General features: G+C 40.2%; 1 protein-coding gene, 1 long non-coding RNA gene and 1 pseudogene across 2 annotated transcripts; 1 reads left to right on the forward strand and 2 right to left on the reverse strand.

Moving 5' to 3' along the window:
- The first annotated feature begins 10,627 nt into the window (after positions 1 to 10,627).
- On the forward strand, positions 10,628 to 23,491 carry LOC126611087 (uncharacterized). The gene is made up of 3 exons (XR_007618681.1): positions 10,628 to 10,682; positions 17,179 to 17,224; positions 23,407 to 23,491. It is a non-coding gene; the product is annotated as an uncharacterized LOC126611087 (long non-coding RNA).
- On the reverse strand, positions 12,513 to 14,364 carry LOC126611064 (7-deoxyloganetin glucosyltransferase-like). The gene is made up of 2 exons (XM_050279247.1): positions 13,710 to 14,364; positions 12,513 to 13,623 (listed from the first exon to the last, which is right to left on the reverse strand). The coding sequence occupies exons 1-2, from the start codon at positions 14,236 to 14,238 to the stop codon at positions 12,695 to 12,697; spliced, it is 1,458 nt and encodes a 485-aa protein (XP_050135204.1). The 5' UTR covers positions 14,239 to 14,364; the 3' UTR covers positions 12,513 to 12,694.
- Positions 15,409 to 17,304, reverse strand: LOC126611067 (7-deoxyloganetin glucosyltransferase-like; annotated as a pseudogene).
- Positions 23,492 to 24,416: the final 925 nt, after the last annotated feature.

Below are 24,416 nucleotides of genomic sequence, written 5' to 3' on the forward strand. Positions count from 1 at the left end.
AATTAACTAGTCAATTGTCTTGTAATAAAATTTTCATTGGTTACCGTTTGGATTTATTTGTATGTCAAACATAAAGTTCTTTGGGGCTTTTGATTGGCCAAAGTAGGATTGGATTTGGCTTATCTAAGACCAATTCCAATTTAATAAACAACTGAATAATTTGAGATTATTCTTTTTCTATATAAACTTTTTTTTTTTTTTTTTTAACAAACACTATATCTACACTAAGAGAGTAAGAAAATAGGCTAAGTCTCATAATGGGTTAGGCATGGCCACTCTCCGCTCCATTAGTATAGATAATATCGTTTGTTCCAAATTATTGCCAAAGACGAATTTGAACCACATTATTGCTAGCCCATTGTGAGGATTAGCCCACTCTTCTAAATCCTTAATGTAAATAATATCGTTTGCTAAAAAAAATGAGAGACATAAATAAAACAAATCCAACGCAAGCTCCACTAATCCAAAGCAATCTTTATAATTAGTCCAAACAAAGTCAACCTGATGGATCAACTTTGACAAAGGTAATATGAAAACCTCCATTGTGCAGGAGTTTTGCAAATTTAAGCGTTGCCTTGATATGGCTTCGCGTCAGAACTGGAATGCAAACAGTGTGAGGCTTAGTAGCTACTGTTGTGGCTGTTGAGAATGAATCCTACATTGACAAGAGGAGAGATCTTGCATGTGCTTATAAGTAGTTAGGGTACTTTTCATATTGCCAATTGGTTTTGTGGTGGAACCTCAACTTTTTTCATGGTATCAGAGTAGATTGGCTCACGTGTGAAGCCTAACGGCAACACGTGTTCCACGTCACCCAATTCATGGTGTTCACATGTTTGGCACATCACCCAATTCGTGTTGTCCACGTGTTTGACTTGAAAATTCGACATACATGAGTGGTCGTATGAGAATGTGAAAGTAAAACAATCCCACTTTGGTGAAAGGGGAAACCTTGCAAGGGCTTATAAGAGGCTGGGCTACTCTCCATATTTACAATTGGTTTTATGGTAGAACTTCAACTTTCTTTAGGATGTCAGAGTAGGTTTGTCCCACGTGTAAAGCTTAACAGCTGCACATGCTCCACGTTACCAAGTTATGTTGTCTACGTGTTATGCTTGAAAATTTGCCACATATGAGAGGCCGAGTTGAGAATGAATCCCACAATGATGAGAAAAGGGACCTTGCATGTGCTTATAAGTAGTTAGACTACTCATCATATTACCTGTTTGTACAATATTTGACCAATCCCGAAACTACTGAGCACCGGTCAACGTTATACTGTCAAGGATCCACAAGAGTTTCCCTCCAACTAGGAGGCCAATCACAACGCGACACGTGTCGACATCAAAGGCTGATCATAGCGCGACACATGTCAACATCAGAGGCCAATCACAGCACGACACGTGTCAAAGTCAGAACAAGGCTAAAGACTCTCTTCTATAAAAGGAGATCATTCTCTCACAATATTTCCTAATGTCATTTATACTAAATCATTTACTAGAAATCACTAAAGGAGAGCTTGAACCTATGCACTTGTGTAAACCCTTCACAATTAATGAGAACTCCTCTACTCCGTGGACGTGGCCAATCTGGGTAAACCACGTACATCTTGTGTTTGCTTCCCTGCCTCTGTTCATTTACATACTTATCCACACTAGTGACCGGAACAATCTAGCGAAGGTCACAACCTTGATACTTTCTGTTATACCAAAGTCCTCACTGATTTTGTGCATCAACATTTGGCGCCGTCTGTGGGAAACATACTTATTCCTACTCTCTTCAGCTTTGTCAAGCTGGTTTCCACCATTCGTACACTTTATTTTGACCAGGCATCCTTATCCAACATGGGGAGTGAAGGAAGCCACAACATACAGAACGACACCCCATCGCGCCTAGTGTGAGGCTGCAAAAGAAGGAACGAAAGAAGCTCGCTCTTCAAGCTAAAGTCGATGAGTTGGAGGCTTAGAACAACAAGATAGCAATAAAGAATGAGATCCTCCAGGAGCAATATGAGAAGCTCTTCGAAACGCTCCACGAAGCCAGGCATACTCAAACACATGAGCTCATTGCTTCTGTGGACGTCAACCATTATCTGGGTGCCGCCCAACATGGAGGGTCATCTGCATTCAATATGGATGTCCCTAATAGGGAACAAGCTACTCATCAAGGTGTTGATCAACATGAGACTTCTCTCAACCCAGCTGTTTCGACCCGAAACAGGAGAAGTGGAGGAAGACACCTCATTGCAAAAGGGTTGGAATGATCGACAACCATTTATCATGACTGCCAAGACTTCCTAAAGCAACGTCAAGAGAATCCCCTCCACATAAGCTCGGAGATCAATGACCCAAGGGTTCTGAAAGGCTCGGTCCCCTCCCAAGACCCAGGCCAGCTGCCAATCTAGGGAATGAACGACAGGTCCCAGAGGAACATAAAGGTACAGGGGACTCGGAAGTATTTGGACAGACTCGCCCTATAAGTCAGTACGGCGAGTCCAAGGAAAAACCACACCCTCTTGCTCAAACTTTCCTACTTCCAAGGGGCGATGAAGACTTACGGAAGGATCGACACCTCATTGCAAAAGGGTTGGAAGGATCGACAACCGTTTATCATGACTGCCAAGACTTCCTAAAGCAACGTCAAGAGAATCCCCTCCACATAAGCTCGGAGATCAATGACCCAAGGGTTTCTGAAAGGCTCAGTCCCCTCCCAAGACCCAGGCCAGCTGCCAATCTAGGGAATGAACGACAGGTCCCAGAGGAACATAAAGGTACAAGGGACTCGGAAGTATTCGGACAGACTCGCCCTATAAGTCAGTACGGCGAGTCCAAGGAAAAACCACACCCTCTTGCTCAAACTTTCCTACTTCCAAGGGGCGATGAAGACTTACGGAAGAAAATTCCAGTGATGCATGACTCCACTCAGAACCCCCTTATCCTACAGCTTCTTGAGGAAGAAAATTCCAGTGGTGCATAACTCCACTCAGGACCCCTTTCAAGAGAAGACAAAACAAAAGCTTGGTTTAAAACTCTATACTGGAAGGGAGGACCCGATTGAACACCTTAACCTCTTTGAGTCCACCATGGCATATCGGATGCACACCGATAAAGAGCAATGTCTTCTCTTCCTTTCCACCCTCTATGGCGGAGCTCTAAACTGGTATTGCCGTCTTCCATCTGAAACAGTAGACTCATTTGGGGAACTGAGGAAACTATTTATCTGTCAACACATCTTCCAGACCGATCACTTGCATTATGTAGATGACTTGTACACTATTCTCTAGAAGCCGGGCGAGTCACTACGAGAGTATGCGGGTCGCTTCAGCCATGAGTATTCTCGCTGTGCTGAAGCAGATACAAGACCGCCCTTAAGGCCTTCACGGTAGGCCTACGTGACTATTTCTTCAAGTACATAATAAATGCCAACACTTGGAAGACTTACTCTGAGGTGATGGCACAGGCTTACAACCACGCCTCTGCCGAAACAAAGACATATCAAGGGAAACCCCCTACAGCTACCCCTTATCAGCAAGTAGGGAGTGGAAGTCAGATCCAACCAAATGAGAAGACCTCAACCTTCCAAACGACAGCGGTGCCTCCCCCTACCTTACTTAATACTTTGCCAAGTCAACAGACATATCAATCTCAGGGCAAAAGGAAAGATTTCCACCCTCACCAGTTTCATTTTAGTAAAAGGAGTAAGGGACACTACCGCGATAACTAAGGGTATCGCCACGATAATCCCCGCCCCCAGACAGTCAACACAGTGAGTCAAGCACGTGTCAGGATAGGCCCTACCCCGAGGTATGAGGCATACATACCTTTGAATGCCACATGCGTGGCCATTTACCCTAGTATAGCACACCTGATACTGAAGCCAAAGCCGAGGCACCCGGATTACAAGCCCACGAAGAACAAAGGCACGTTTTGCAGTTACCACAAGCATAACGGCCATGACGGTAAGAAGTGTACCACCCTTCGTGATCATATTGAAGCTTTGGCACATGAAGGAAAAATTGATCAATTCCTCCTTCACCCTCCAAGGGATAACCGTAACCAATGCCAAGTGAATGTGATATATTCCATAAGTGCCGGCACACCCATATCTAAATCTTCCAACGGGGCCATGAAAAATAGTGAATGAGCTTTGAGGCCTAGCCACCAAGTGTTTCACCTGGAAGACATTAGGGGAGGCAAGTATCAAAAGCCTAACTGGGATCCAATATGTTTCTACCCTGAGGAAGAAAGAGGTATCATCTACCCTCACAATGACCCACTGATCGTGGAAGCTCACATAGCCAACTTTGAAGTACGACAAATTCTGGTAGCCACGGGGGCTTCTGTCAATATCATGTTTGATGAAGCTTTCAGAGCACTTAATGTAGCTACTTGCTCGATCGCTCGATTTCTCCTCTGATAAGCTTCTCCGGTGATATCGTGCAACCTTTAGGGAGCATACACTTATATTTCACTATTGGTACAAGCCCTTACACAGCTACCATTACCATTAACTTCCTGGTTGTTGATTGCCCAACGACATACAATGTCATCTTTGGATGCATAGGTATAAATGATCTCAAGGCCATGGTATCCACACATATGTTGTTGATGAAATTTCCAACCCCCTACAACAATGGTTACATCAGAGGAGATCAACTTAGTTCACGATCATGTTACAACACTTCGGTCAAGCAACAACACCTGCCTGTGCCCAATGAAACCCTTTCTATACATGACCAAGTCATAAAGACTAGCCCGGACGAAGCCAACTTAGATCTTCAAGGTGGCAACAGTCAACCCGACGATCCTCGAGATGACTCTTTCACCCAGCAAGAATAACCTGCTAAAGAGTTGGAGAAGGTCCTATCTCAAAAGATTATCCAGATCGTATGGTGAAGATTGGCACCACCTTGTCATGATACTCCAACATTGAGAAATTGGCTCTAGCATTGGTCATGTCTGCTCGAAAACTTCGCCCTTACTTCCAAGCACATTTCATCATCGTGCTTACCAATCATCCTCTTCGATAGCATTGGGTGAGTTTGACATTTCCTACCAACCAAAGCCAGTTGAGACAGGCCAAACAGTAGCAAATTTCATCACCGACTTCACATATCCTGTTGACATGGCTTCTACGCCTAAAGCAGTGGCTTCATTACCCTCAGAACCTCAGAAAATAGAACCAACAGCTCCAGCATGGAGTCTATATGTTAATGGCTCGTCCAACCAACAGGGTTATAGAGCAGGACTAGTCCTTACTACCACCGATAAAGTGGCGATGGAGTATGCTCTTCGTTTCAAATTTAAGGCGTCGAACAATGAAGCTGAATATGAAGCCCTCCTAGCAGGCTTACGTTTGGCTAAACACTTCGGGGTTAAACGGATTGATATCTTCAGTGACTCCCAATTAGTGGTTAACTACGTCACCAACAACTTTGACGCTAAGGATAGCTCCATGGCAACATATCTTGCACAAACACAACTGTTGCTCAAGCACTTCCACTACCAGATCACCCAAGTTCCTCAAGCGGCAAACAGTCATGTAGATGCTTTGGCTCACTTAGCCTCAGCAGTGAAAGACAAGATTGGGAGAAAAAATTAGGTCGAATTGTTGGCAGCACCAAGCACAATGGCCGCAAAAGTGTGCAACTTACAACAAGGGGATAGTTGGATTACCCCGATTTATAAATTCCTTGCTCATGGCACCCTCCCCAGTGATAAAGTCCAAGCTAAGCAGATTCGGTACAAGTCTACCCGTTACTTGATCATTAATGACCAACTCTACAAGTGAGGTTTTAACCTGCCATACCTAGGATGCCTTACGCCGGCGAAGGCGGAAATTGTCCTTCGGGAAATACATGAAGGAGTCTGCGGAGATCATGCTGGATCTTGATCCCTCGCACACAAAGCTTTTCGCCAAGGATATTACTGGCCAACACTCCACCAAGATGCCATCAGAATATCCCGCTCATGTGATAAGTGTCAACACTATGCAACTATTCCTCACTCCCCTCCTAAGCCGCTCACTCCTATGATCAGCCTTTGGCCCTTCGCCCAATAGGGACTTGATTTAATCGGCCCAATGCCTGCAGGGAAGGGCAAGGTCTGCTATGCAATTGTTGCAATTGACTAATTCACAAAGTGGGCCGAAGTAGAACCCTTGACAACCATTACTAAGGCAAAAATAGAAGACTTTGTATGGAAGAACATCCTTTGCAGATTCGGCATTCCCAATGCGATAGTCACTGACAACGGGCGACAGTTCGGCAACAATAAGTTCAGGATGTTTTGCTTTAAGTTCAACATCAACTTATGTTTTGCCTCCCCAGCTCATCCCCAGTCTAATGGACAAGTTGAAGCCATCAACAAAATAATCAAGCGCACTTTAAAAACCAGCATGGACAAGGCTAAAGGCTGCTGGCCAGAATTTGTACCCCAGGTTCTTTGGTCACACCACACTTCGTATCAGACTTCAACAGGAGAAACTCCATTCTCACTTGCTTTTGGTACAGCGGCAGTTGTCCCAGTTGAGCTTGAGTAAGCAACATTCCAAGTCCAGAAATACGTGCAAAGAGAAAATGACAAACAACTCACCATCAACTTAAATCTAGTAGAGGAACACAGAAACCAGGCTCACTTAAGGAATGTCGCCTACAAGCAGCTTATCTTCAACTGTTATGACTTAAAGGTCAAACCTCGCTCTTTCAAAGTGGGGGACTGGGTACTGAAGAAAAGATTACTCTGCGACAGAGTCCCGAGTGAATGAACACTTAGTCCAAACTGGGATGGACCGTTTGAAGTTATTGACATCAGTCGCCCTAGCTCATATAAGCTTAGAAGCTCCGGAGGGTGATCATGCGGAGCCTCAATACTGGGTAGAACCTTAGGAGAAGTCTCAGCAGTCGGCAGAGCCCTAGAAAGAGGAGGCACCGGAGGGTGATCATTCGGAGCCTCAATACTGGGCAGAACCCCAGAAGGAGGAGACACCAGAGGTTGATCATTTGGAGCTTCAGTACGTGGTACAGCCTTAGAAGACGAAGGCAATAAATGCCTTTGGAACAAACCCACAAACTTCTGATGATCAAGTAAAATCTGACCATCAGATTCCTGCAGCCGGTCAAGCTTCCTCTTCATGTTTGTAGCATAGTTATGTGCGAGCCTGTGCAACTGTTTATTCTCATGCTTGAGCCCTCTGATCTCCTGTTTGAGACTTATCACTTCAGCCGCCAATGATTTAACCTGGCAGGTTCGAGCAAATAGGCGTTGGGCCATATTAGACACATGACCTGCACACTGAACACTAAAAGTCAGAGAATTCTTAACATCCAACTCATCATACCGTTTGGAAAGTAGTATGTTATCTCTTGGAGTGAGAAGGTTCATGGCCACCATCGCAGCAGTCATATCATTCTTCATCACAGAGTCCTCAATGGTAAGAGGACCAGTAGGGGATAAGAAGGATGAGCGCCATATGTTGTCTTGAGGAGACATGGCTGCCTCTTCACCAAAGTTCAAGTCAAAACGACGGTCAGATGGGCTAGACATTTTCATAAACGATAAAGGAAAAATAAGTCCAATAAATCTCTGAAGTACAAAAATAAGGGGAAAATTCCTACAAGCAATAATTCTCTGAATGTACTTCTTGCACACAATTGGTGCCCCTATAAAAGAAAGGGCAACAGGGCCGTTTGTTCAAAAATCGAAGAGACACCACTCTTCGGATTTCGAGAAGCGGATTTTCCTGAGAAAAATCTGTCGACAATCTCCACACACAACATCAGCTTCTCGGGTACCACAGATAACTTTGCCAAAGATCTCTGACAAAGTTTAGATACATAAAATTTGAAGGTCCAGCTACCATACTATTACCCACAAGGTAAATGAACAACACCATTGCTTGATAACTGAAAAGTCCGTATGTGTGACAACCTCTGTACTTCGTGGCAAGGCAGACTGACAAAAATGCCCAACATTTACTCACATTCGAGAAAACACTCCCAAGAGGATTACTTTCTAAAAAATCCCCAATAAGGTTGCTTGTTCAAAAATCGAAGAGGCAACGCTCTCCGAATCCCGAAAGCTAAATCCCCAACAGGATTGCTTGCTTAAAAATCGAAAAGGCACCGCTCTCCGAATTTCGAGAGCCAGATCCTCAACAGGATTGCTTATTCGAAAATCGAAAAGGCACCACTCTCCGAACTTCGAGAGCAAGATTTCCTTGGATAAAATTTGTCTGCAATTTTCACATGCAACATCAACTTTCCAGATACCACAAACCATTTTTTCAAAGTGCTCTGACAAAGTTAAAACACTTGAATCTTGCAGCTCCCACTACATTGCTATGACCGAGAAGGGTAAAGGAATAACATTACTATTCGCTGTTGGGACAATTCCTATATATGTCGACCTACATCCTCCACAGCCAGGCAGGCTTGCAAATAAAAAAAAATACTCAACTTTTCTTCACATCCGAGAGGGCACTCCCAGCAAAGTCTCTCGAAATACTCAGCTTCTTTTCCCCTTGATAATACCTCTGCAAACAAGCCACACCAGAGCAAGAGTATCTCATATCATCAGGGTTAAAAGCAAGAGTATCCCATATCATGCTTTTTCCCTGTCTTTTCCTTTGCCTTTGCTCTTACCTGCAGGACAAGGAGAAACTTGAAATCAAACTTCTGATCTGGAACTGATTGCCTGGAATCTTTGCATGGTTGCTTGCTTAACATTGCTCTTGAGTACTCATCCTTAACTGTTGTCAAGGTCACGAAGTTCTTCGACAAATACCTCAGAACAGTTGATACGATATTGACGCTTTAAACTGAAGTTGCCACACATGGATGAGTCGATGAGGGGTAGTGCTCTGAAGGACCATTTAAATGCAAAGGTTGAGCACCACTTCTGCGATGCAAAAGATTGAAGCAGAAGGTTCAACGATGAGCTGGAACAGATCACTACAGCACGATGCCCTTCCTGTAGAACCGCACAACCCAGACAGAGGAGTCTAAATGAAATTCAAGCCCGGCATCGCTGCCCTATCCGAAAAGCTCAAGATGCTTCAACAACCTTTTGCTGGCACCGTCGCCAAAGAGCAAAACCTTGCCATACCACATTCGCTACTTTGTCGACAGCAAAAGTATCCCATATCATCAGGGTCGAACGTACTCTAGATTTGATGGACTTGTTTTGACCCTCAAATTCTTGAGTCTGCCTTATACTCTGGAGGAAACCAGAAAACCCTCTAGCTCAGTTCAAGAATAAGCTTGTGGAAAGTTACTTCTTCAAAAGCAACAGTATCTCATATCATGTTTTTTCCCTATTTTTTCCTCTGCCCTTGTTCTTACCTGCAAGATAAAGAGAAAGAGAGCAATCAGCCAACATTTGGAATCAAGCTTCCAGTCAGGAACCCCTTGCCTAGTTGCTTACCTAGCATTGCTCTTGAGTACTCATCTTCAACATCTTGTGCTTCCAGAGAAGATACCACATCTGCCTGAAAAACAGATAGGGCAAGTGAAAAGGATACAAAGAAGCATGTGGAGACAAGTGCAATAGAAGAAGTGCCGATTCATCTATTACTTCTTCAAAAGCAAGAGTATCTCATATCATATCTTCTCCATGTCCTTTTCTTTGTCCTTGTTGCGGTCTGCAAGACAAGGAGAAGAAGAACAATCAGCCAGAACCGGAGATCAAACTTCTGATCTAAAACTGATTGCTTGGAACTCTGATTGCTTACGTTGTCTATCACCTCCTTCGGCAGATCTCCTCACTCAGAGACTTAGGGGACTCCTACTATAGGGTTTGTATCGCGCTTAACCAAGCTCGAAACTACAAGTAAGCTTCAAGTGAAATTGATACATTACCTTGTGCATCTCCACCGGTTAGAGATAGCACCCTTGGATGCAGGAAAAATACTTCAAGAAAAGATGCCACATCTACCTATGAGACAGATAAGGCAAGTGAAAATGATACCACACTTCGGTACTTAGAAGTTTTGTGATTACTCAATGGCTTGGATCTTGTAAGTCCCCAACCGAGGAACTTCCCTCACTCGGAAACTTAGGGGAGCACTGTTTGTACCATACTTGACCAATCCCGAAACTACTGAGCACCAGTTAACGTTATACTGTCAAGGATCCATAAGAGTTTCCCTCCAACCAGGAGGCCAATCACAGCGCGACACGTGTCGACATCAAATGCCAATCATAGCGCGACATGTGTCAACATCAGAGGCCAATCACAGCACGACACGTGTCAAAGTCAGAACAAGGCTAAAGACTCTCTTCTATAAAAGAAGATCATTCTCTCACAATATTTCCTAATGTCATTTTTACTAAATCATTTACTAGAAATCACTAAAGGAGAGTTTGAACCTATGCACTTGTGTAAACCCTTCACAATTAATGAGAACTCCTCTACTCCGTGGACGTAGCCAATCTGGGTGAACCACGTACATCTTGTGTTTGCTTCCTTGCCTCTGTCCATTTACATACTTATCCACACTAGTGACCGGAGCAATCTAGCGAAGGTCACAACCTTGATACTTTCTGTTGTACCAAAGTCCTCACTGATTTTGTGCATCAACATTACCAATTGATTTTATGGTGAAATCTCATCTTTCTTCAGTGCTTTCACATATTGTTTATAGTGCTAGTAGTGAGCTACTTTTCAACATATATGTGGTTTAAGGTAATCCATTTTCTTGTATTTGAATTTAGAGAGATCAAGTAAATTCAGGGAGATGTGAAAGAAAGTAGGCAATACTGAAAAATAGAAGCCAGCAAGACAGCTACTTGATCTCGAGTTCTCGACTTTTCTCCAAAAAAAGGAGAAATATGTACAATAATGTAAGGGTTAAGAATCTGTAGGGAAAATGCTTTAAGATAATTTGGTTAGTGATTTACCTCTAAAATCAAAGCCGACTGGCAATTAGTGGAACTGGACTTAGTGGACCTTCAGTTCTTGCGTCATTTCGCATTACAGAATCACTTTTTGGTTTTTTAATATAGCTAAGAGTAAATTGTACCTATGGTTTCTTAACTTTAACTCAATTGGGGTAATGGTCCCTCAACTAAAAATCCATTACTATTGGTCCCTCAACTCATCAAAATGTGCAGCTATAGTCTCTCAACTAAAAATCCATTACCATTGGTCCCTTAACTTTAATTCAACTGGAGAAATGATCCATTAACTTTAACCCAATTGTAGCAATGGTCCTTCCAACATAACTCGTTTTGACAAAAATTTTGACGTAGTTGACGAAAATGACCATAATTACACACTTTGATGAGTTGAGGGACCCTAATTATATAAATGGTTATTACTACATAACTTATTTTGACAAAATTTTGACGAAATTGATGAAAATGATTATAGCTAAACATTTTGATAAATTGACGGACCAATGGTAATGAATTTTTAGTTGAGGGACCATTGTTCCAATTTGATTAAAGTTAAGGGACCATTGATACAATTTACTCTATAGCTAAAGGGAAATGCTTTCAACACATATTATTGTTTAATCTTATTCGTTGTTTCTATTTTCATTATACAATCTGATGACCAGAAATACAGAGGGGTGCATGAGAAGTTAAAAATAGGGTGTGAAAAATTAGCTCCCATTTTTCAAATATTCTTTAATCATCTCTTTTTTCATGGGTAATATGTGGATTAGTTCTTCAAGTACTGCTCTCCTGAGGAACAAAGGTGAGCTAAATCCCAGCTACAGTGCAGGTTATTTTATTAGGAAAACTAATGAAAAGAGCTTGAAAACTTTGAGTTTTAATTTTTAGTGTAAAAATGTGGTTTTTCGTTAAAGTGAACAGTACCGTGGGCTTTTCGTTAAAACTCCCTAGTTTATTTTTTCTCCTAGCCAAAAACCCTTTTCTAAGTATGGCCTGTTTCCATGGTTTCTTGGCTTTTTATTATTTTTCGTTCTTCTAAATTTTATTGTTTTTTAGTTTCTTCTACTACTAGTTTGCTTCATCTTCTAGTTTCTTCTACCTCTAGTTTGTCACATCTTTAATTATGAAAATGTTATATTCTATTTGTTTGATGTCATTCACACTTTAATTTGAGACTTAACTATAATTTTTGAACTATGCCATGACAATTAATGCATGGCACCATTGACTAATGCTCTTAGCCAAGCTACAAGCTATAAGCCACTTGCCGGTACGCGACATTATTTGAGTTATATAGATTTGGATCCTAACAAGCCCTCAAATATATGAGTTATATGGATTCTTCACTTTTATCATTTTGTGTTACCACTTCTCTTATTATTATTATTTTTTTACTAAATTATGTCGTTACCAACTCAATTTTCGTTGGTTTTATGCATTTATTCTTCTATTGGTGTTGAAATTGTTGGTTTATATATATATATATATATATAAAGTTTGTAGCAAAACTTCAATATTTTTAATCTAAAGAATTTAATTATTGTTAGATATTGGAAAATTAAGATCAATTAATCACACTTATAGCAAAACAAAATTCAAGATGGTGGTCGCACGCTACACATATTACTAGTTTATTGAACCAAAAAACATCTAGGAATGCAGTACATGCAATTTCTCACATCTTCCTAGCCAGATGATTATCATTTGAGGCTACGGCCAACAATTGAAAAAAAAAACCTTAAGAAGCACGAACAAAATTACAAAAATCATCAATAACAATATTGTTAAAGGTGATATCTAGCTTTTCCTTAATAGCACACAATTCACTAAATTGTCGAAGTTCTTGGATGAAGAACCGTGAGGACTAGTAGCTTCTTCTGCAAGTTTCTTCCACTCCATCACCTTATTTTTCATCTTCTTAGCCTTCTCCCCCTCCACTAACTCTATAACAAGCCTCTCTACTTCGTCCCTCTTCACATCATTATTGATTTCCAAGCCAATGCCCCATTCCTTGCAAGTATAGCGGCAGTCCATTTGCTGGTCGGCAAAGAATGGCCAACAGAGCATAGGCACTCCTGCAGTCAGGCTCTCAATAGTTGAATTCCAACCGCTGTGTGTTAAAAATCCTCCAACTGATGGATGGTTAAGGACAAGCTCTTGTGGGCACCAATTTGCTATTAAACTTCTTTGTTTTGTTTCAGCCACATACTCAGGTGGCAAAATCGCTGATTCACCAATCACCAAATCGGGTCTAATTACCCAGAAGAAAGGCAGCTTGCTGTTTGCTAGTCCCCATGCAAACTCGACTAGATGTTCAGGTGTCATGACTGCTATACTGCCAAAATTCACATACACAACTGAATTTGGCGCCTTACTGTTTAGCCACTCGAGGCATTCAGTATCTTCTTTCCATAGACTGTATCCAATATTCAAGTGGTGTTCAGGTATCTGATTGAGATGTAATTGAAGAGGGCCAATGGTATAAACCCGTGGAAGCATAGATGAGAGAGCATCCAAAACATCTCGCTCCAAGGCATCAAAAGTATGAAGAATAACTGCTGAAGCTTCATGCGCTCTATCTGTTGATTCCATCACGAAGTTGAAAAATATGTCCTCAGGATTTGTGGTTCGAAGGAAGGTTGGGAGATCCTTCAAACGGATATCCTTCACTCCTGGAATCCAATCGATAACCTTGTCCAAATAGCCATTTGTCAAACAACTCTCATCTACAACACGAAATTTTTTATACACATAAGCAATTAAAAGTGTTAATCGTAAATATCAGTTTGTCCAATAGTTGTAAATATTTAACCTTTGAGTGGTACAAGTCCTTTTTCGACCAAAGAACGAAATTGTAAACAGCCCATGAAGCTGCATGCAGCAATAGTGTAAAACAGTACTATAGGGACTCCAATTTCTTCAGCAGCTGTTATTGTGAATATGGACATGGAACCATCTGAAATTATGCAAGTCACTGGAGGATTGTTGGTTGTTGATATGGCATCATTGTCGAGTTTTTTGAGGAGGGCACGAAAGGGAGCCAAGAAATTCTGTTTTCTGACAGAGTCAGCGAGCAAGGTGACATCTTGGGTGCTATCTTCATCTGAATCAGGAAGGCCATCTGGGATGGCTTCAAACCGAAAATCAGGCAAGCCGTCAAGGGAGTTGGGGCCAATAGATCTAAGAAAGCGCTTGTGGATGAACACTGTGTTGACAAAGGTGATATGAAAACCTCTGTGGTGGAGGAGCTTTGAGAATTTAAGCATGGCCTTGATATGGCCTTGAGCTGGAACTGGAATACAAACAGCATGAGGCTTTTTAGGTACTTCTTTGGTATACATCCTCTATTTTCTGTATGCCTTTTTTTTTTTTTGTGGTGCAGAGTTGCAGTGTTTGCAGAATGCACACTATTGATATTTGTAGACTAGTGAGCACTATTCATTATGTTTGTGTGAGGAGGCTAAGGTTTCGCAATAAAAAATTTTATGAGTACATGCATGGTTTGGTAACTTTCCAATGTGGGATATTTCTTCGTTTTCTCACACGTTCCTTATGGGTGGATAATCTTCAAACCCAATACGTAGATAACTGAGTGACACAAAATACGTATGGCCGTTAGACTTTACATGTGAGCCAACTTGCTCTGATTCCATGAAGCATATACAAGATTTGTTGAAATTCCGATAGGGGACACTTCTTCACATACATTCATTCCTATTCTTATCTTCACACAAGTTCAGGCAGTGAAATAATCTTGTTTGAAGAATCTTGAATGAGTGATCCAAATTAAATAATTAGTCAATTGTCTTGTATTGAAGTTTTCATTGATTACCCTTTGGATTTTTTTTGTAGGTCAAAGAAGATTGCTGCAGTGACAGAAGACACATAACTATGTAAGATAAGGAATACAGAAGGAAAAGACAGTTTTGAAGAAAGTTCTTTTGGGGCTTTTATTGGCCAAAGTAGGATTGGATTTGGCTATTTAACATCAATTCCAATTTGAATTAAACATAAGGTTAAGTAACAACTGAATAATTTCAGATTATACTTTTTTATGTGAGCTTATTCTAAACCATTTAAAGAGGGGCCTAAATAGAACAAAATCAACGCCAAGCTAAACTAATCTAAATTAAACTCTATAATTAGTTCAAATCAAGTCAATTTTATGGATCAAGTGTGCCATTTATGTGACTACTATCAGTGTAAATGGGCTTTTCCGATGATGACTCAAATATTCGTTTACCATCTTAATTTGTATTTGGTTATATTCACTAGGTCTGGTATTGTTATTGGTATTGCTGGAGATTTATTCCAAAGTTTCCATATAAAAGTTTTGTTTACATTTCCGTTTTTTTCAATCATGCAGCTGCAATGAATATGTGGGGTAACATATTATATTGGTCATCATGCACAACCACACTACCAAACATTCAAAGGGTTGAGGTTGGTCTACCATTTATTATATGATGCTGAGAATGCCTCATACTCAGATGGTTCTAAAACTTAGAACAATAATAATATGGTAATTTTGAGATAGTTCTAAATCACGTATCGACATCTAGGTTTATTTTTATTTTTATTATAAATGATCTTTTATACTAATCAACACTAACGGAGGAGACAGGGAGTTTTGAACTCGGGGAATAGTTGGTAGTTCTAAATTACATACTGACATCTAGTTCTTTCTTAGTAGAACTTGATTCACTAAATTGTCTAAGTTTTTGGATGAAGAACCATTCGGCCCAGTAGCTTCTTCTGCAAGTTTCTTCCACTCCATGACCTTATTTTTCAACTTCTTACGCTTCTCTCCCTCCATTAACTCGTTGACAAGCTTCTCTACTTCATGCATCTTCACATCATTACTCATCTCCATCCCAATGCCCTATTCATTGCAAGTATAGTGGCAGTCCATTTGCTGGTCCCCGAAGGATGGCCAACAGAGCATAGGCACTCCTGCAGTTAGGCTCTCAATTGTTGAACCGCAACCGCTGTGAGTTAAAAATCCTCCTACTGATGGGTGGTTCAGGACTTGCTCTTGTGGGCACCAACTTGCTATGAGACTTCTTTCTTTTGTTTCGGCAACAAACTCAGGTGGAAAAATTGTGGATTCACCAATTACAAGATCAGGCCTGATTACCCAAAAGAAGGGCAATTTTCTTTTTGCAAGTCCCCAACCAAACTCGACAAGATTTTCAGGTGTCATGACTGCTATACTACCAAAATTCACATACATGACAGAATCTGGCGCCTTAGCGTTTAGCCACTCAAGGCATTCAGTTTCTTCTTTCCATAGACTGTATCCAGTATTCAAGGGGTGTTCTGGTATCTGGTTGAGCTGTAATTGAAGAGGGCCAATGGGATAAACAAGTGCAAGCATAGATGAGAGAGCATCCAACACATCTGTCTCCAAGGCATCAAAAGTATGAAGAACAATTGCTGAAGCTTCATGAGCTCTATCCGTTGCTTTCATCGTGAAGTTAAATAGGATGTCATCCGGATTTGTGGTTCAAAAAAAAGTTGGTATATCCGTTGCTTTCATCGTGAAGTTAAATAGGATGTCAAACAGATCTCATCTACAACACGAAAATTTTCATTTGCATGTTTAGAAAATAAGAAATAAAGAATTAACCAAAAATTAAGCAGTTGCTTCAATAGTTGTATATATTTCACCTTTGAGTGGTGCAAGTCCTTTTTCAACCAAAGCACGAAATTGTATAAAGCCCATGAAGGCACATGCAGCAATAGTGTAGAACTGAACCGAAGGGACTCCAATATCTTGAGCAGCAGTGATTGTGACTGGGGACATGAAACCATCTGAAACTGTGCAAGTCACTGGTGGATTGTTGGATGTTGTTTAGGCATCATTGTTGAACTTAGTGAGGAGGTCACGAAACAGCGCCAGGAAAGTATGTTTTAATATGGAATCGCAGAGTAAAGTAAGATTTTGGGTGGCATCTTCATCTGAATCTGGAATGCCATCTGGGATGGCTTCGAACCGGAAATCAGGCAAGCCATCTAGGGAATCGGCTCCTAGAGATTTAAGAAACCACTTGTGATTGAACTCCGTGTTGACAAAGGTAATATGAAAACCTCTACTGTGTAGGAGTTTTGCAAATTTAAGCGTTGCCTTGATATGGCTTTGAGTCGGAACTGGAATGCAAACAGCGTGAGGCTTAGTAGCTACTGTTGTGGTATCCATTTTGGATTGTGTGTTTGCATCGCGGTGCAGCGTGTTTACAGTGCTAGTAGTGAGCTACTGTTCAACATACATGTGGTTTAAGTTGAATGGTAGTCCATTTTCTTGTATTTGAATTTAGAGAGATCAATGTTTTAAAAAACTAGCCTTGGGGCTCGCCTAGGGCACCTTTGAGGTTGGGCGCAAAGGCTAACGCCTCTGTTTTGCTGGAGTGGGCGGAAGGCGATGGAAGGCGTCGCCGGCTAGGCGGCGGAAGGCGCCTCCAGAGCTACCTAGGCGTGCCTATTGGGAATTTTTTATTTTTTTTTCACTCCCAAACCCAAATTTTGGGTAGGGTTTTAACTGCCTCATACATCTTCCTTGCAATATCGTCTCTCTGCCTTTTTTCTGATTTTTTTTTTATATATAATAGATGTGTGTGCTGTCTGCGTGCATTGTTATATGTGTGCTCATTGTGCTTTTCATCCTCTATTATATATATATATATAATATAATATATGTATATATAATATATAATATATGTATATATATATGTGTGTGTGTGTGTGTGTGTGTGTATATATTTGTAATATTTGTGTGTGCTCATGGTGATTATTGATTAATAATCTTTTTTTTTTAATATAATATATGTTGTTGTGCTAGGATAGCACTAAACCCGTTGGAACCAACTTAAGCTAACCCACAGGAAATATATCAAATGGAATGCAAGAACAAAATATAAAAGAACACCAAGATTTTAACGAGGTTTCTTAACAGTCAGTGTAACTGGAGTACGTCCTTGGAGCAGTAGGAGCTCACCCAATAATCCACTATCAACCAAATGGGAGTTTACAAAGTGTTGGCAAGCTCACAACCCAAAAACCCGAATACAACCAATAGCTCTCACACACCAAAGAAACAAATAGAGAAAGAAATATTGTGAATAATTTCTTCTCTATATAAAGCTCAAAACTATTACAACAACAACTACCTTGCTGAGTGATTACTAACCAAAGAGAAGATCACCTTCTTCTTCTTTTTCTGCTCTCAGTTTGTTGTTTTCTGCAGCTGCCTTTGCTTTCTCAAAGATGGGCTTCTAAATCAGAGAATGGTGTACTCTACCTCTCTCACTTCCGTATGCTCACATTCATCCATCATAAAACACCCAATAAACAAAACCAATAATAAGGCTACTTGCTAGCCTTTACCTCTTTTTCTACAAACATCATCATAACCTTTTTTTCTTTTCAACAAACATAATGATGTTGTCTACCTCCTTTTGTTTATTTTATTTAGCCAAAAGTTGGCAACTTGGCCACTAATTCAACAATCTCCACCTTGGCCAAGTTTCGAAAATGCCATGATAAGCCAACCAACACAATCAACACAAAAATTACTCCCAAACACTAGTAAGAGAACAACTCATGCCGAGTCAAATTCTCCAAAACTCCTACTGCTCAATGCCTTCTTTATATAGGCAAAATGTGAGCCAAGTTTAAGCAATGAACAAACTTAGCTACACCAACAATCTTAGTCAACATATCAGCGGGGTTGTCTTTAGTTGGAATTTTCTGGAGAATGATTTCCCCTTCACCAACAATTTCATGAACAAAGTGATAACGCACATCTATGTGCTTGGTCCTCGCATGATGAACCTGATACTTAGCCAAATAAATGGCACTCTAACTATCACAATGTACCTCCACCTACTTCTGATCAACCCCTAAATCTCTAATCAGCCCATGTATCCAAATGGCCTCTTTTATAGCTTCAGCAACTGTCATATATTCAGCCTCTGTAGTAGACAAGGCAATAGACGACTGCAAAATGGACCTCCAACAAACTGGCCCTTTAGCCATAGTAAACACATAGCCTGTAGTAGACTTCCTTCCATCCAGATCACTTGCAGAATCTGAATCAACATAACCAACTGCAAAATGACCAATACCAGAGTCATCTCCCTCAAAGCATAAACCAACGTCTCGAGTACCATGGAGATACCTCAATATCCACTTAGTTGCTTGCCAATGCTCTTTACCTGGATTATGCATATATCGACTCACCATGCCAACTGCATGAGCAATATCCAGTCTAGAGCATACCATTGCATACATCAAACTACCAACCAAATTTGCATATGGTATATTTTTCATTTGCAGTTTCTCTTTATCAGTTTTAGGACATTGTAGAGAACTCAATTTAAAATGAGGAGGCAAAGGGGTACTAACCGGTTTGGTTGAATCATGAACTCCAAACTTCCGAATCAACTTCTCAAGGTATTTTCTTTGATTCAAACTGACCAAACCCATCGCTCTATCTCTAGTGATCTCCATGCCCAGGATCTTCTTCGCTTCACCAAGATCCTTCATCTCAAACTCATTCTTCATTTCCTTCTTGAATTTCTCAATCTCTTCAACATTCTTTAAGGCAATCAACATATCATCAACATATATCAAAAAATAAATGAAGGACCCATCTTACAACTTCTTGAAGTACACACAATGATCATATTGACTTCTAGAATAATTTTGGCATCTCATAAATTTATCAAACCTCAAATACCATTGCCTTGGAGATTGCTTCAAACCATAAAGTGATTTCTTCAATTTGCAAAACAAATTCTCCTTCCCTTTCACTGTATACCCATCCGGTTGACACATATAGATCTCTTCATTCAAATCACCGTGTAGGAAAGCCGTCTTCACATCAAGTTGCATAAGCTCAAGATCATACTGTACAACAAGAGCTAACATAATGCGAATTGAGGAGTGCTTCACAATCAGAGAAAAGATTTCATTGTAGTCAATGCCCTCCTTTTGTGCATACCCTTTAGCAACTAATCTTGCTTTGAATCTCACATTGCTTTTCTCATCAGCATCTTCCTTCTTGGTATACACCCATTTGCAACCGATAGCTTTCTTGCCCTTAGGCAATTTAGATAACTCCCAAGCCTTGTTTTTCAAGAGAGAATTCATCTCATCACCCATGGCATTGCACCACCTCTCCTTCTCCTCACTCTCAATGGCTTCCTCGAAATTGGATGGAATATCATGAATGATAATAGGAAAAGCAAAAGCAACATAGTCACTATACCGAGCCGGCTTGGTAATTTGTCTCTTTCCTCTGTTCTTGGCAATAGACTCTTGAGGTGAAACTTGCTCTTCAAGTTCAACTTCTTCAACATCCTCATGGTCTCCAACTTCTTCACTTGTAGTGACTTCGACATCAGTGGAAATAGGATTTGAAGTACCAGAGGCAACTTTCTCAAGCTCCACCTGTTGGACATCTTTCACATTCTTCTCAAAGTCTTTGTACATACTTTCTTCATCAAATGTCACATCTTTACTGATTACAAGTTTCTTCATTTCTGGGCACCACAACCGGTAACCTTTGACACCACTACTAAAACCAAGAAAGATAGCCTTTTTGGCTCTAGGATCAAGTTTATTTTCAGTTACATGAAAATAAGCAGGTGAACCAAAAATATGAATATAATCATAATAAGTGGAAGGTTTTCCAGTCCATACCTCCATTGGTTTCTTACCCTAAATAGCAGCTGAGGGTAACCGGTTGATGATGTGACATGCATAAGTAACTGCCTCTACCCAAAATGACTTGCTCAAACCCGACTAAGACAACATACATCTAACCTTCTCAAGCAAGGTTCGATTCAATTTTTCTGCAACTCCATTTTGTTGTGGAGTTCCCCGAACACTGAAATGTCTCACAATCCTTTCCTCTTTGCAAACTTTAAAGAAAGGGTCGGATGTGTATTTACCACCATTATCCAATCTCAAAATCTTAATCTTTCTCCTAGTCTGGTTCTCAACCATTTTCTTCCAACTCAAGAAAATGCTTAATATCTCACTCTTGTGCTTCATAGTGTAGACCCAAGACCTTCTTGAATAATCATTAACGAAGGTTACGAACCAATGTCTACCACTCAAAGAGGGAGTCTTTGTAGGACCCCAAACATCCAAATGCACATAATCAAGAATGCCTTTCGTCTGATGTACTGCAGTACCAAACTTCACTCTAGTTTGCTTTCCCAAGACACAATGCTTGCAGAAATCAAGCTTACAAGTCGTGGCACCTTTTAGAAGACTTTTTTTCACAAGCCCTTGTAAAGCTTTCTCACCGGCATGGCCTAATCTTATATGCCACAATCTAGTAGTATCTGAATCAGATGTGCCCATATTTTCTGAGACTACAGACGCTTCACTTGTCACGGTGCTTCCTTGCAATAGATACAAATGACCACATCGAGGAGCTTTCATCACAACAAGTACACCATAAGTAACTTTCAATGTCTGCCCATTTGAATGAAACCTGAAGCCCTTGGCTTCTAAAGTTCCCAAAGAAATAAGATTTTTCTTCAAATTCGGTACATACCGAACACCTGTCAACTCTTTAACCATGCCATCATGTAACTTCAAACGAACTGTACCAATCCCTTTTGTTGTGCAAGGATTGTCATCTCCCATGAACACAACACCACCATCAAACTCTTTCAAGCTTGAAAACCAATCCTTGTGAGGAGTCATATGATGAGTACAACTCGTATCCAACACCCACTTAGTAGCACAATCAAATGATGAGGAAGTGATTAAAGCAAAATCAGAAAAGTCTGTTTCAACCTCAGCAACATTAGCTTCAAAACTTTCTTTGCCTTTGGTCTTCAACCTAGGACAATCTTTCTTCCAATGGCCCTTATTATGACAAAAGGCATATTCATCCCTTTCCAAGGTTTTTCCACCTTTAGAGTTTCCTCTAGGTCGAGAGTGTGATTTTTTCCTACTAGAAGAGGATCTCCTCTTCGATGATCTATCTCTAACAAATAAAGCTTCAGAGGTACTATCATGATTTTTATCTCTATGCCTCATTTCATAATTCATCAAGGCATTTGACACATCTTCAAATTTCATAGTTTCTTTACCATGCATAATAGTGGTAACAAAATGCTCATAAGAGTCCGGCAAGGAATTCAACAATATTAAGGCCTTTTCTTCATCCTTAATATCCTCATCTAAATTTAACAAGTCGGCAATCAACTTATTAAAAGCATTAAGGTGTCTAATCATTTTTGTACCTTCTTTGTATTGGAAGCGGTAGAGCTTTTTCTTCAAGTGTAGCCGGTTCTCTGCACTATTCATCATATACTTTTCTTCCAATTTTTGCCATAACACACTTGCTACTGTCTCCCTCATCACAAAATACTTCTGAGTTTTTGCAAGGCATAACCGAATTGAAGAGCAAGCCCACAAATTTAATTTCTCCCATTCTGGCTTCGACATAGCTTCTGGCTTCTCTCCTAGAGTGGCAAGTAGATCTTGTTGAGCCAGCACATCTTTGACCTCATATTACCATATCCCGAAGTTGTTTGTGCCGTCAAACTTTTCCACTTCGAACTTTGCATTTTGCACTGTAGTTCTTGCAAACCCGGAGTTGCTTCCAAAAGGATTCTCATCTTGCCCGTTTGACATCTTTGGCAACTAGACAGTACCCAAGAGCAACCAGTGCTCTGATACCAATTGTTGTGCTAGGATAGCACCAAACCCGTTGGAGCCAACTTAAGCTAACCCACAAGAAATATATCAAATGGAATGCAAGAACAAAATATAAAAGAACACCAAGATTTTAACGAGGTTCCTCAACAGTCAGTGTAACTGGAGTACGTCCTTGGAGCAGTAGGAGCTCACCCAATAATCCACTATCAACCAAATGAGAGTTTACAAAGTGTTGGCAAGCTCACAACCCAAAAACCCCAATACAACCAATAGCTCTCACACACCAAAGAAACAAATAGAAAAAGAAATATTGTGAATAATGTTTTCCTTATACAAAGCTCAAATCTATTACAACAACTACCTTGGTGAGTGATTACTAACCAAAGAGAAGAGCACCTTCTTCTTCTTTTTCTGCTCTCAGTTTTTTGTTTTTTGCAGCTGCCTTTGCTCTCTCAAAGATGGGCTTCTAAAACAAAAAATTGTGTACTCTACCTTTCTCACTTCCGTATGCTCACATTCATCCATCATAAAACACCCAATAAACAAAACCAATAATAAGGCTACTTGCTAGCCTTACCTTTTTTTTCTACAAACATCATCATAACCTTTTTTTCTTTTCAACAAACATAATGATGTTGTCTACCTCATTTTGTTTATTTTATTTAGCCAAAAGTTGGCCACTTGGCCACTAATTCAACATATGTGTATGCTGAGTATATATATTAAAAAATTTAGGTCCCGTGAAGCTTCGCCTCACGTCTAGGCTGGGTTATCCTTCGGATGCCTCGCCCATGCCTCACGCTTTTAATACATTGAGAGAGATCAAGTAAATTCAAGGAGATGTGAAAGAAAGTAGGCATTCATTGCAATATAGAAGACAGCAAAACAGCTGCTACTTGATCACGAGTTCACTTTTCTCCTAGAAAAAGAGAAATGTGTACAATAATGTTAGTGTTAGGAAAATGCTTTAAGATAATTTTGTTAGTGATTTACTTTAAAATCAAAGCCGACCGGCAACTAGTGGAACCGGACTTAGTGGACTTCCTGTTCTTGTGTTATTTTGCGTTACAGAATCACTTTTAGCTTTTTGGTATATTACTAAAGGCAAATGATAAACGCACTCTTTTTTTCTTCTACACATATATAGGGGTGCGTTAGCTCCCATTGCTAAAATATTCCGTAAGCATTTCAATTTTCGTAGTTTACATGTATATTAGTTCTTCAAGTACTGCTCTCCTGAGGAACAAAGGTAAATAGAGCTATAGTTCCAGGTCATTATTCTTAGAGGACAGTTGTTGCTAAGTAGAGAGCCAGCCAACATTCTATCCCATTGTCCGCAGTAAACCTATTGATTTCTTCTTCTCCTAACCAACAACTCTTCTCTAAGCACTAGTGACTAGGCCATTTAGTCAATTTCCTCAAGTAGTTGGCCTGTTTTCATGGTTTCTTGGCTTTTTATTATTTTTCACTCTTCTAAATTTTATTGTTTTTTAGTTTCTTCTACTACTAGTTCAGTAGTTTGCTACGTCTTCTAATTTCTTCTTCTTCGTATACTTTTCTCTGAGCTCCAAAACCACGAAGTAGCATAATAGCGTTGTTTCTTTTCATATTCAAGAACTTCATTCAAGTTCTTTTGCTACAAGTGTTAGTTATATTAAAATATTTGGAATGTTTTGATAGGTTATTTTTGAAAACGTCATTACAACAATGACATGCTATTGAAGTTCGCAGAAATCTTTTTATTATGGCTAAAAAAAAGGTAAATTAGTTAGCCTAAAGCTTCAGCCTGGCCGACTAAAAATTCATAGCTCCATCCCTAACACACGCGCCTACTCAA

Source organism: Malus sylvestris, chromosome 17 (assembly GCF_916048215.2).
Source record: "Malus sylvestris chromosome 17, drMalSylv7.2, whole genome shotgun sequence".
Taxonomy (NCBI): Eukaryota; Viridiplantae; Streptophyta; class Magnoliopsida; order Rosales; family Rosaceae; genus Malus; species Malus sylvestris.